Source organism: Habropoda laboriosa, unplaced genomic scaffold (assembly GCF_001263275.1).
Source record: "Habropoda laboriosa isolate 0110345459 unplaced genomic scaffold, ASM126327v1 scaffold816, whole genome shotgun sequence".
NCBI classification, from domain to species: Eukaryota; Metazoa; Arthropoda; class Insecta; order Hymenoptera; family Apidae; genus Habropoda; species Habropoda laboriosa.
The window spans coordinates 512,873-525,964 of NW_017101002.1; the positions used below are offsets into that span (position 1 = coordinate 512,873).

Here is a 13,092-nt window from a genome sequence, read left to right on the forward strand (position 1 = left end):
GCGTTGCTTTCGAGGGTGTACACTCTCGAGACACGTACGTACGTGTACAAATACCACGGCATTGATCCGTCGAGACATCCGCGAAAAAGTATCCGTTAGCAGAGACGGGTGTTTGAACCTACGACGACTATTTGAAAACCCGTGAATTTCCATTTTGTCTGCTCCTTTAGTCGTTACGAGCGAACGAGCCACCACGGAGAAGGACAATTATACCGATTGGAGCGCATAAAAATGCATGAAGTCAGCATAGTGTGGAATTCCGGGGAAATTTTGCGACGCAACAACGGGCGTTGGAAGAGGGGCGATGCGAAAGATTCCTACCCGGAGAGCAGCCCTACCCTAAGCAACTGCGAACGTACCGGTTATTTCGGGGCTGGGTAGAATGGTTCCTTCCCGGAGGTTCGATCGGCTGTTTCCTGAGTCTATCGTTTACGTTATACCCGCGTATACATATACATATGGAACGCGAGCTTTCTCTCTCTCTCTCTCTCTCTCTCTTTACAACGCGATATCGTGTCCCGACGCAACGCGACGGTTCGATTTCCACATACATACTCCCTCAAGAAAATAACGCACAGTTTCCCTTGTAACCTGGATTCCCAGCGGCCTTACGGCACTCAGATCGAGCGGATTTTTTAAACTACGTCGCCGAACCGACGTGTACGTCTCGAAAATGGTTCTGTCAAAACGAAGGGGTACAGAGAATTGGCGTGTACAGGAAGGAACAGAGGGAAAATAAAATTCCCAAGTCGTAACCCATTTTAACGAGAGACCAGAGAGTAAGTAAACAGGCTATATCCTGATACCGAGAAAGACCCCTGTAATGCACCCTCGACCAAGTAGGTATGCGTTCGATCAAGTAGGGGAAAATATACTTGGATTCTTAGGGGAACGTGAACATTGCTAGCTGTTTCGATAATTATACGTGTGTATTGTGTTTTGTAATGGTGTGGTGCGTGAGGAAACGTCGCGCAGGTATGCAGAGAGAATCTTGAGCTAACACGGAGTATTTGGGAATTTGGCAGCGGCACCAAGGATCACCACCGGTATATATGTATGAAGATCTAACAATGGGATTGTCACGACGATTATTAGCCGTGAATACCAAGGACGGGGAAATTGCACAGTAGGAGATCCCTCGCCACGTCGCGCCGAGTAATATGATCCTTTCGACAGGAGCAAGGAAGGAACCCCCGACCTTCTCTACTTCCTCCCATCTCTCGATCCTTGTAACCTCGTTACTGCAACTCTCGGAAGATGGGGGATGAATGTTCCCGGGCGCGATGCGTCTCGACTGATACGTGACGACGCGGCTCATTCTTCTCGATAATTACACCTCAGTTAGTAATTCGTCGAAGACGCGCGAGAGACGGCCAGTTTTACTTCTCCTGCGATAATGCAATCTAGTTGGAATAATGCACGCGCACATTCCACCAGCCCAACTCATCTCTCTCTCTCTAACTCTAACTCATTTTGACATTTCGAAGACTACCGTATGGCATAATCTAATACGGGTATAATGCAATCAGGCTGGCGCACATCTTGCGCGGAAATCTTGCCTCGGGGAAGCATAGGTGACGATAATGGTGACTCGTTGTTGGATCGAAATTTCCCATCCCTTACCTCTGTGCTCGCCAACAGACAACTCTGCTTCTCGCTAAATTAAAAGATATGCTCTTCCCGCTACTCTCAGAGCAGCTTAGTTACTACGGTCCCTGTCTGTCTGTGTGTCGCGCGGAGAAAACTACCGGACTGTAAAACTTTACGAACAAGTCGACGCGGGCGCGCGCGCGCAACCACGTCTACAAAAGGGAATGTAACGATTAAACGATAGGGTCTTTCCTCCGGATAGGGACGACAACGTATACTACGTACAACCAGGATTTCATCGTGAGTTTGAAAGAAATCTTTATTTCCGTGACTCCGCTCGGTTCAACGACAATAGAAGACGTAGCGCGCCAGAGATCTGCCCTTCGACGCGATTTCGCCGTTCACCCCGTGGAATCGAGTCCGCCCCCGTGGTAATTTCACCTCGTCGGATACCCAGAGAGAGAGGAGTCGAGGGACCCGAGAAAGAAAGTTGCCCTACGTCCGCCGAACGCGTAATGTATACCGGATAATGCTCGTTGGTCCAGCCGCCTCTTCTTGGCCAGCTAACCCACCTCCTCCTCCTTCTACACCTTCTCAACTCCTCCCTCCCCTCACTCACTCGCTTACTAGTCTCGCATTAATGCAAAGCGGGGACATGCAACGAAGGCACGACGACGTAGGCTAACCGAGGATGCTTCTTGCAAGAATAAGAGAACAGGATCGCTGGGGATGTCCCGGGATTCTGTCCTCTATCGATCTCTCGCGTATATATGTAGACACTAACTTGTGCCCTCCGCAAGCCGTGCTATGTATCTGCCATATAAACCAATCCCTCCGTCTCTATCCATTCTCCTCCTTTGCGTCTCTTTTTCTTCCTCCCCCTTTCATTCTCTCCTACCCTCTCGCTTCCTACCTCACCCCGTTTCTCTGCCTTTTCTTCCCTCTCTTTACCTTCCTTTCTCTTTCACCCTCTGTTCGCCATTCGCCGTCCTCCACCCCCAACCACGCTCGTCTCCGTTCCTCTTCATCCCTCAACGTCCCTGTCGGTCCAGCTGCCCTCCCCCTCTGCCGTTCGCTCTCTCTACCCTTCCTTCTCGCTCTTTCTCCGTCTACCAAGCCTATTCTCTCGCGTTCTCGTTCCCTCCGCCGCTGGATTCCTGGCGTTCGTACACATAGAAGCACCGACCGTGTCTACTACCCCGTCCGTTTGCGTTCGAAGAGGTAGCAAGAGGGGCGAGTTGGTCCGCGCGCATAACCACGCTTACCACCAAAGAATGTGTTATGTATACATAAACGGCGCCTGTCCAACGGACAGGAATGTCTTTGTGTTTACTGCATTATTGAGAGATACGACACGCTTCCGGAAGTCCATCAGAACCGTGGCCGTCGTTATCGAAAATCACCGAAAGATTCGCCGCTGCACGTCACCACCGGCACAGACGATTCGGTTTCCCATGCTTAATCCCCTTCAACCACGTCCATTAGCGTAACTTTAGCATAGCAATTAAATGGAAAACTTGTTGTAAGGGAGACATTATCGTGAATTTTCAATCGAACTATTCCACGTTAATTAACGAATCTCGCGATGTTACGTCCTTCTCGAAATAGAAAAACCTCCCTTCGCGTAACCTTCTCGCCATTTCACTCATTTTTCCACGTTTATTTCGTAGGATTGCAAATTTAAATTTAAATTATTCAGATTCAAATTTACATTTTCAAAGGAAAATTCGAAAAAAAGTTCCAGGAATAAAGGGGGAATGGTGGAGAAATCGTGATTATTTCAATCCCTGGTTACTCGGATGAACGTTGACACTATGGCTGAACAGATTTCACCGCGACGCGTACAAAGACGCTACACAATTATCGCGTTATTGAGGGGTGCCCCTCCTATTTTCCAAAAGTCCACAAAGTTCCCCGCTGTCTCCGATAGAAACTTGTGCCAAAGCTGGCGTACTCACCGGAGACCAGCTTATACCGCAGTCACGTTACCAGTAATACGGCACAAAGTCGGTCTGAAGCCGAGAGCTCGCCATTCAAGAATATCAACCAGTCCTGCAGAGGACATAATCCTTCGCAAGATTTAACGTCCGTCCGAGTAGAACGTTTATTTCCACCCGAAAATATCTGGTTTAACACGATTTTTTCGTACGACAAACGATATTTAAAAAAATCTCTCCCCGCTGAGAATCTACAGACTACGGAATTGGTTGAGCGTATTCACTTTGTAAACTGATTACGCGTTTATCATGGTGGCGCGTATGCACGACCGCAACACCGCAACGAAAATACCCTGGTAATTAGGAGCGAGTCGCGTAGGAACGAGTAGTACGGGACGGAATTGATCCGGCGTTACGAGCGGCTATCACGTGAAAGGCCGCTCGTTCGCTATAGGTCGGGGCAAAGAGTGGGGAATGGAGATTTTCTCCGTTGACACGACGATTTGTACGAGCAACAGGCAACTTTCATTAAGCCTTTTCAAGCCGGGCTACCCTCCTCCTCCCGTCTCTGTCTTCCCTTCTCCTCGCTCTCTCTCTCTCCCTTCCTTCCTCCCTCTCACGGTCTCGTGCTCTCTTTGCCTCTGTCGCAGGCGCGCTCCCCTCACCACGTGTCGAAACCAGCCACATAATCGGGACTTGTAATACAGGCTGACTGAAAAGTACAGTAGCGTGGCTCGAAAGGTGAATTAGACGAACAAAAGGTAGGAAAGCAGCCACGCTGAACGGCTTGCGTTTGCCCACGAAATAATATCGTTCAAACGCGAAAACCTAGCAGCTTTCCGATCGTTTTTTTCAGTTTGCTTCGATTGCTGAAACATCCTGTACAGGTTTGTGCAAGCGAAGAATCGCGTTCGTGAGGCAAGAGTTGCCGGAAGCGTATTGGACGTGAGAGGATATCTCGTTTGTTAAGGCTCGTTAGCATTCTATCCTTTAACTCCGTTCCCTGTTTTCGCTTCTTTTCGTCTGTCGCAATTACCGATCTCTATCTGACCGTGTGCCGAACACTCCCTTTCCATCAGCCTCTCAAAAAGCCTTCTCTCCCCTATCCTTCAACTCGACTCGATTCCGCTTTTAATTCCTCCTAGGTTGTCCCTGTGCCGTTAACAAACGCGCCTCTACGTGGCCGAATTCGTTCTTTGTTAATGGGATCTAGTATAATCAGGATAAGAGAATGCTTGCATATGCAAAGCCATGATTGACACTGTCGTCGATTACGAAATGAATACTATATTTGAGTGACGATAGAGCAGTAGCAACAGCAGCAGCACCGTTCGATACTCGAGTAATGAATACACTTCTCGATATTCCTGTCGGCGCGGCGTTTCACGGAGGCCAAATTTAAATACGTTCCATATTTTCCGATCGCTCTGCTCGTGAAATCGATGCTTGGCCGTGCCCGCGCGTATCGCATAAATAGCCACGTTAACGTTACGATTCTTCTCGCTCGATCCGTTCCTTTTATCGATCTACTTGTCCGTGTAGAAGCTGGTCCGATCCTACTACGATGGTCCACGTACCCCGGAGAAAGTTATTCCTCCGAACGGTGCTCATCGCGGAGGATACAATCGGGCAACGGTACATTATGTACACAGATACCGGGTACCTATGTATGTCGGTATAAAGGGGAATTTTATCACGGAGAGCTTCCCTCTACTACTTGCAGCGTCAACGAGCCAGCCGGAAACTTGTTTCTCTCAGTGTGTACATAAATATCCAGGAAAGCGCGAGTCGTGTATGCAGCCGAGTTCGATACGTGCGAAAATGCCAACTCCGCGCCGACCCAAGAAATCACTCGCGTCGGACTCTTGTCCCATAACGTCTCCCTCTCGTCGAAAACTTCCTCCCTTCGAAACTTCTGCTCTCTCCTCCACCTTCTCCTCCTTCCGCTCTTCAGTCTGCACTTCCTACCGTACATATATACAGGTACCTCCTATATACCGTATATACCAACTTAACGGTGCCTTTTTATCTGTTTTCCATCGGGTGAAACGAGTTGGCCTTCCACGGCGCGAGTGGTCGATAGAGCCGTGGAACGATGATCCCTCAAGATGAGCCGCGCGTATCGAGAAAAGTCAGGGACCTCGTGGGTCGCTCGCGCAACAATTTTAACGACGGCGTGGACTTAGTTGGAGGAAGAAGGATGGGCAGAGTCGTTCTACCGCGACCGAAGGTGGCGATCGAAAGAGCCGCGCGACCCTACACGCTCCTCGCCAAGCATACCAACACCGCTCGTATCGTTATTCCGAAAAGGTGAGAACGTTTACACGGCCGCGTACAAATGTTCCACAATGTCACGGGACGTACGTGTAAAATTATACTACAGATCAGCCTTTTATCGCTTTATTATGATAACGTCGGCCCTCTTTTCCGTTCCGAACAGCTCTACCCTTACCCGTATCGTTCTACGGTTATTTCTCCAATTTTTCCAAACAACAGTTTCGTTCCTCGCGTATTTCCGCGTTGCATTTTGAAATACGGCTTTACCTCCACGTTGCTCGAAAAGCGAGCTGTTGGGGGAGTTTTCGCGTAAACTCTTATTTGCGTACTTACCCTTCGCCCATCCATCCAGTTGTTTTAGCAGTCGCGAGCAAAGTCGAGCGGTGAATGAGCGATAAATTCGAAGAGGAATATACATACATATTCGATCTACATATATGCTCAGTGTCATCTATGAGGTACCGAGAAAACAAACATTGATTCTCGGCTCCCTCCGACGTGATTCAATATTTGTATCTCCCCAATGAAAGTGTATCATCGCGCGTCAATCAAGAAGAACAAACGCTCGCCGAAATGTACATCGCGCGATTTCCAACGTGTGAATCACACATTGTCATTCCGCCTGTCTTTCTTCGTTCGCCTCTGATTCTTCTTCCTCTTGGTCCGCTTTCGCCGATAATTGCCTAAAGCAACACAGCCTGTTAACGCAAATAGAAGGCTGACGAATATCTATACACGGAAGAAATTAACCAGGTAAGTTAACCCAATTCCACCAGGTATTCCTCGGGTCGGCTGAAATTTCCACCGCGGAACGAATTATAACGTTCGTGGAAATCGATATTACTGATGGTAATAACCTGCAAGAAGAGAGAAACCGACGGGGTCCCGATTGGTACAGTCGTATATATACCGTAGCGACCTATAATCTCCTCGAGTACGGATCGTTCGTTGCTTATCGAGGTGTTTCAGCCGAACCTTCCTCGGTTCGCTTGAATTTCGCTTGAAAAAGTGAAACGGTCGCGACGGGCGTTGCTCAATTAAGATCTAGACGTTTCGTGCATCGAGTCATCGTACGCTATGCACACCGAGGTAACAACTTTCTATCTACGGCGATATGAACGTGCGGACGATGTTAGGTATTCGACTAATCCGACCTACATCGTTCGACCACGCGTTCGTTCGACCACCTCGATTGATCCTGGCTGGGGAAATTGGCGACAAGGCCTTGACCTACGTCTCGAGGAACGTGCCGCCGGCGAACCTGATACAATCGTAACGCGGCAGAAATTGCGGATTGCGGGGGGAAATTCCTCGTCGTCTTGTATTTCTATGGAAATCTAATCTGTCCCGGAATGCCTGTAATTTCATTTCGTTCGAATCCTGTCAACCTGGTAATATCGTCGACGTCGAAATTGAATGTAAACGAAGCGGGAGAGGAAAGAATTTTTGCGCGGGACCAGGGACGGTGTAGAGATTATCTGGCCGGGTTGAAGGTTGGAGAAACGATCTGTACGACGAGTTCTTGTAAATTGCCCCGTTCCCCGGACGCACCACCGTTAATTATGTACCGAGTAATTAGCAACTTGTTGATTGTCGTTAACCTCTCGATAACAGTGGGATATAAACCGTTAATTACATTTTCCACGCGTACAATACGCGAACCGTAACTGGGTTGTCTTCGGATGGCACAGATATACGTTGTCCCGCATCGTTGGAATACTTCCGATGTCGTATGCGAGCCACGCGACACACCTCGAAGAATGCACGTTACGATTGTTGCGTAAGAGACAGAGGCGAGAGGAGGACGTTCGTGGTCGCCTCGTAGAAAGTGAAACTCCGTGTAGCGTTGACTCATGACGCGACGCGGAAACCCAGCCTGGGTGAAATATTCTTGGAAACGAGAGTTTCGACGAGAGTTCAGGCACGTTATAAAACGCCTCGATGTATAAAGTTGCTCGTATAGTTTACGGGAATAAAGGTATCTATTGTAATACAGCGAAATTGAAACCAGTCGAGACGCGAGAATAAAATATAAAATCTGAATCTGGCTTATTACTTTCCCGCTACTTGCATCCGACATTATTACTGTCCTCGCTTCTGACGTCACAGATCGTTCCCCCTTGCTCTCTCTCTCACTCCCCTTCCCGATCCTTTTCATTTTTACACAACCACTCACTCTCGGTTCTCTCGGTATATAACTGCTCGTTCCGCGAATAAGATTCGATCGGAAACAGAGACGAGTGAATACGATCGATACCGAGCTCCCCCATTCATAGGCTTAAACCGAGAGAACGCGAGCCTCTTTTATGGAAAGTAATCCTATTTTGCATTTCGAAGAATAAACTTTATTTTATATATCATACGCATATGTTATTATCATCTCGATATGTATAAAATGCATGTACGTGTATGTGTATGTATAAACGATACCGAGCGCGAGTAAACGTGTAGGTAAAGAGTAAGAAGGATTAACGGTGTTTGAAATAACGCGTGCTGTTATAAAAGAGTGAACTCGGTACCTTTTGCAGAATGCACGAAGAAAAAGAATTTTAATCGTCGGTGCCAGAGACTTGTACGATCGTTTAGCACAGCTATTCTAAGCAGATCCTTCCTCTCCTCCTTTCTCCCTTCTCCGTTCTTTCTCTCCCCTCTCTATCTTTATCCGGAGCATCGTTGTTTTCCCCTCAGCTGCTCACAATTATACCCTGCCTTAAGAAACTCCGGCATACTGCTGCACTATCTTCGACCACTCCTTAGGATAGGTCCGCTGAATGTGCGAAAGGACCTTCTTGATCTGTCGTGTTTCCTCCGGGCTACACTGCGGGCAGGAGCCTCTCAAAACCAGTGGTGCTAAACCTGGATAACAACGCCCGGGTTAAATCGAATTCTGCCGGTAACTTTATAGAAATTTATCGGCAAAGTCTTCGAGGAAACACGCGGCCCCCTCGAAATACACGTATAAATTCGATCTAAGCAATTCGATGACTCGCCGTCCCGAACAGCATGGAGTTTACCACAAAATGGGGTTAACTTCGACAAAGACCAATTTATCCCTTCTCTCGAAATGCCTCCATTTTTTACCGATTCTCCACTTTGTTCGCGAATACGAGAAAATTAAAGGAGCGACAGAATAGGGTATTATTATTATTCTTGTACGCTGTCCACGGGTTTACCAGCCGATGGATTTACTTGGTACGACGGTGCACGTACTTTTTAAACGTCTTCCGACCGGGTCACAGGGAGCCTCTCCCAGCGCGCACTTGAGCTGTCTCCTGAGGTAACGCTGGTCGCTCAGGGCCATATTTAGTTGCTCGTCGGAGACCCGCGATCTTCCAGTCTGTCCTTCTTCAGATTCTCCCATAACCGTGCAGACAAGTAGCACGCAAGTGATCAACAACAGCTAGAACATCGTTCGAAATGGTCAAGAAACAAAGAAACATCGCAGCAAAGATTCTTCCAAGATACGAATAAACGATATTTACCGTGATAGGACGTTACCGAGTACTAACGGGTTTCCAGGAGGAAGGAAATTGCTGAACGTAAAGGCGAAGGCGAAGGGAAGTGACGGATTAAAGCAGCAAAGGTCGGAACACAGGAATATAGGGTGAAACTGCGAAAGGGGATAAGGAAAGGCTAACTGTAGACAGCGGCTAAACGCAGCCCGGGCGAAGCACGCCAAAGCTAACGTAACTAAACAAACAGCAACCACCGTGAGTAACGATGACATGCGTGTACCTAGGACCCCCGTTTGTTTGCTTCCCTTGGCCCGACACGACGGCCCGCTTCGACACGCTTCCGTGTATCGTTGCAGTTATACATTGTACACGCCGACTAACTAACGAGCTTCCTTTTAAATTACTTGTTCCGTGTCCACCCTCGACAACAGTTTTCTTCAACCAAATCCACTCCACAAAGGGTGTTGCTCAGTTTGCAATCCCGTGCACGCACCACAATTTTCACTCTGTCCAAGTGTGTTCTCGCGTGAACAAACAGAGGAGGGAAGAATTGTTTTATGGAGCTGCGACGGTGAGGGAAACAGGGGAACCGGAGCAAAGTGAAATTTGAAAAATTACCCTGTCGCGGAAGAAGGTGTAAATTAGTCGCTTTACCCATCGAGAATCTCTGAAATCGCGAAAGTGGATGAATCTATAGCTTCGAGTCTCTGATGCCTGTGTGTAATATTATAGTATACGTAGTGTGCAACGCACGCTGTGTTTTTTTCCAACGATCTTAGATTTATTCTCGAAGCGAACGATTGCTCGTCCATCGTTTGAAAAAGCACGGAGCGAACGAGCGAACGCGAGGAAAATACAATAGGTCCTATTAAATCGTAGCTACCTGATGGATGAACATACTTTCGCGGAATATTCCGAGTCCTGTGTGCGCGACGTATCCCCTTCCTCACTCTCTCTCTCTCTCTCTTTTTTCCATTCTTTTGACACGCGCCGTCACTGATATATCGAAGTTCGATTTTTATTATTTTCGTCGGGCTTTACCTCTCGATCCCCCATGTACCGCCTCTAACGATCGTGCTCGTTTTTAAACTACTCGCGCCGCAATCCAGAACACGTGGTCCTTCCCTTTCTTTCCTCTCCCTCTCCAACCAGCTTTTGATTCGTCCAACTGCCCCTGGCTCTCCCCGTGCTCTCGTCCTAAATTACTCGCGAACCTCGAGGATACTTTGGACGCGTTTCAAAAATCACGCGTTATTCCTGCAATTTTTTCTCCTCGATACGTAAACTTGAAGCGATCTTTCGAGAGAGAGGAAGAGCTCTCTGTTTCGAGCAGCGAAGTGAAACGAGAAAATCCGACTTTCTGAAAGTTCGGGGAGCGTTAGATATGGTTGGTCCGGATAAGCTCGCGCGACTTTTCGTCGATCCACGCCCAGGGTATCCGGTGTGTAATCGGCCGAATTCTTGGAGTGGCTCTATAGCGAGTTTCGATTTTCCCACGGGGACATGCTAATAATCGCGACGGTTCGGTAAATCACCACGATGCTCTATGTACACAGGCTAGGGGATGATTTGTGGATTGGATGCGGGCTCGGGTACGCGCACGCAAACCGCTTACTTCCGCAAATCGACGTGGATTATAAGAATTATTGGCCAGGCTGAATGGCAAATGGGTGTGATATAGATTTTATTGCTGTCACGTCGCGTCGGCTGTAACGATAGTAACCATAACGTTCCGGGTTATTACGTCCGAGGGAGACGCTGACGGTTCCTCTCGGCCATGCATTCCACGTGGATCCTACGTATGGTCCGTTAATTATCGTCACAGTCTATGAATGATAATTCACCGTTTAAACGGGGTTGGTACGGCCGTTGGAAAACTCGTGCCGTTACAGTTATCGGCGGTGCACGTACCGCCGTTCTACTCCCGCACACGCGACAATAAATAATACTTTATTGTCTATATACGGCCAGCCAGAACGCCCCGCTGTTTCGTATTTATTAAATTAATTTACAATCGCCTAGTTATCGAGTCGCAGCCGACGGACAACAATTACACGGCTCCGTGATTCCCGCTCGATACCGACAACGCTTTCGGTGGATTACGATGTGCCGTAGTACACGCGAGAGAAGAATACCGGCCGATGTAATAAATAGAACGAACGCCGGGGAATTAACGAGAACTTAAATACCGTCTTCTTCTCTTATTTCTTTCTCTCTCTCTTTTCTCCTCTCGTCGCGAATTCTTCGCTAACGCGATGGAAATTTCGCAATGCTTCTTCTATGGTAGGCAGGTATGCACACCGTGCACGCGGCTATTGTGTCGTAAACGAACGGCAAAAGTATCCTTCGAAACGACTTGTTATTCCATGCAGCCGTCGTTTCTGTGCCATAGTTATACGTACGTAAACGTACGATTGCGGCACGCATGAGTTACAACGTCGCGACGCCGAGCCGCACGCCGCGTCATCGATAAAGGTGCTCCACGTTCCGATCGTTCGCTCGTAGACTCGTGCTACGTGCCGTAATTTAATAACTTCTTCTCCGGCAATTGACGGACATGAAAATACCAAGATCGGATCGATTGCACAGGCTGTGCAACTCTGCTTTCGAATTGCATAGAATTTCAAGGAACAAACGAACGTCTCGCCGATATCCTCTTCTCCGAGGAAATACTCGTATAACCGGAAACTCGTACCATCTCGACGTTTATTCGCTCTTTAATATTCCAAGGATTTCCGAGCTGTCGCGGATTTTTCCAAGTGTTCTTATCGTTTCGCGAAACGCGCGTACACGTTAATCCGAACGGTACACGGTTACGCTCTAGATATAACTGGTCTCCGCATCACAATACAGTGGCACTTTCGATCGCATTACAGGAAACTGTCTACCGTGACAGCCGATGCAATTGCTTCTAAACAACGGGGCGAAAGGAGGAAGCGAAATGCGAGGCAAGAAATGCCATCTTTTCTAGACGCGACAAAGGTGTCGATAGGCAGACGGTAAACTGAAATCCAAAGAGAACCAGATTACGAGCGTAAGTCCGTGACTCGGAAAGGATCGACGTCCCAGACGGTGGTCCTCTAAATATTCGAGGTAGCGGAAAAAGGCGCACCGTCGATGACACGGGGTATCGAATTCGCGTGTGGCGTATACGCGGCGTCCAATCACCCCTTGGAGTAGCAAATAGGACAGGGGAGGAGAAAGACAGCGGCGGGAGAGACAGGGAGAGAGAACCCCTCCGGATACTGCGAAACTTTAAATCACCGAGAGCGTGTACGTGTACATAGGGTGCGCGTGTCTCCTACCTGTTGCACGTTCGTCACTCACTCACCTTGATTGCCGAAGCCATGTCGGGAGTTTCCGATCCGCTTGGTGTCATGGTACTCTTCGAGCGGAGAAGCGTGGGCGCGAAGAAAAACGCCGAGCCGAAGAGAAAGAGTGAAATGGCAGGGAATGAGACGGAACGGTTGTCCTCTCGCCGCGAAATCTCGGAACGCACTGGCCCGAAGGTACGTCCGTGGACTTTCCTCCCCTTCTTCTCCCGATAAATACGAAAGTGTGCGTAGCGGCCGACGACGTGATGATATATACCGGCAGTTCTCCGTCTCCGAACACCTCGCTGTGTACCGCTGGTTACAAGGTAGGGGAAGGCCTGAGACATGCGTGAGTGTGCGCCATGCAGGTTGCACTTTTCTCCCCTTCCTCGTTAGAACTTCCTCCGCGGCCGCCGCGCTTTCTTTCGCACACCGCTCCGATCTGCGCCACCACGCTTTCTTACTACCATCTTTCGGCCTCTTTCTCCCGACCACGACGCGCTTTTCTCCAATCCTTCC

At 48.6% G+C, this 13,092-nt stretch overlaps 1 protein-coding gene across 1 annotated transcript; it reads right to left on the reverse strand.

Annotated features, from left to right (window-relative positions):
- Positions 1-8,299: 8,299 nt before the first annotated feature.
- On the reverse strand, positions 8,300-12,799 carry LOC108577774 (ejaculatory bulb-specific protein 3-like). The gene is made up of 3 exons (XM_017940977.1): positions 12,591-12,799; positions 9,015-9,204; positions 8,300-8,660 (listed from the first exon to the last, which is right to left on the reverse strand). The coding sequence occupies exons 1-3, from the start codon at positions 12,636-12,638 to the stop codon at positions 8,515-8,517; spliced, it is 384 nt and encodes a 127-aa protein (XP_017796466.1). The 5' UTR covers positions 12,639-12,799; the 3' UTR covers positions 8,300-8,514.
- Positions 12,800-13,092: the final 293 nt, after the last annotated feature.

Coding starts and splice junctions, on each gene's coding strand:
- LOC108577774 (XM_017940977.1), bottom strand. CDS start 12,638: ATGACACCAAGCGGATCGGAAACTCCCGACATGGCTTCGGCAATCAAG. Junction 9,205..12,590: donor ACATGGCTTCGGCAATCAAG/GTGAGTGAGTGA, acceptor ACGATGTTCTAG/CTGTTGTTGATCACTTGCGT. Junction 8,661..9,014: donor GGTCGGAAGACGTTTAAAAA/GTACGTGCACCG, acceptor GTTGTTATCCAG/GTTTAGCACCACTGGTTTTG.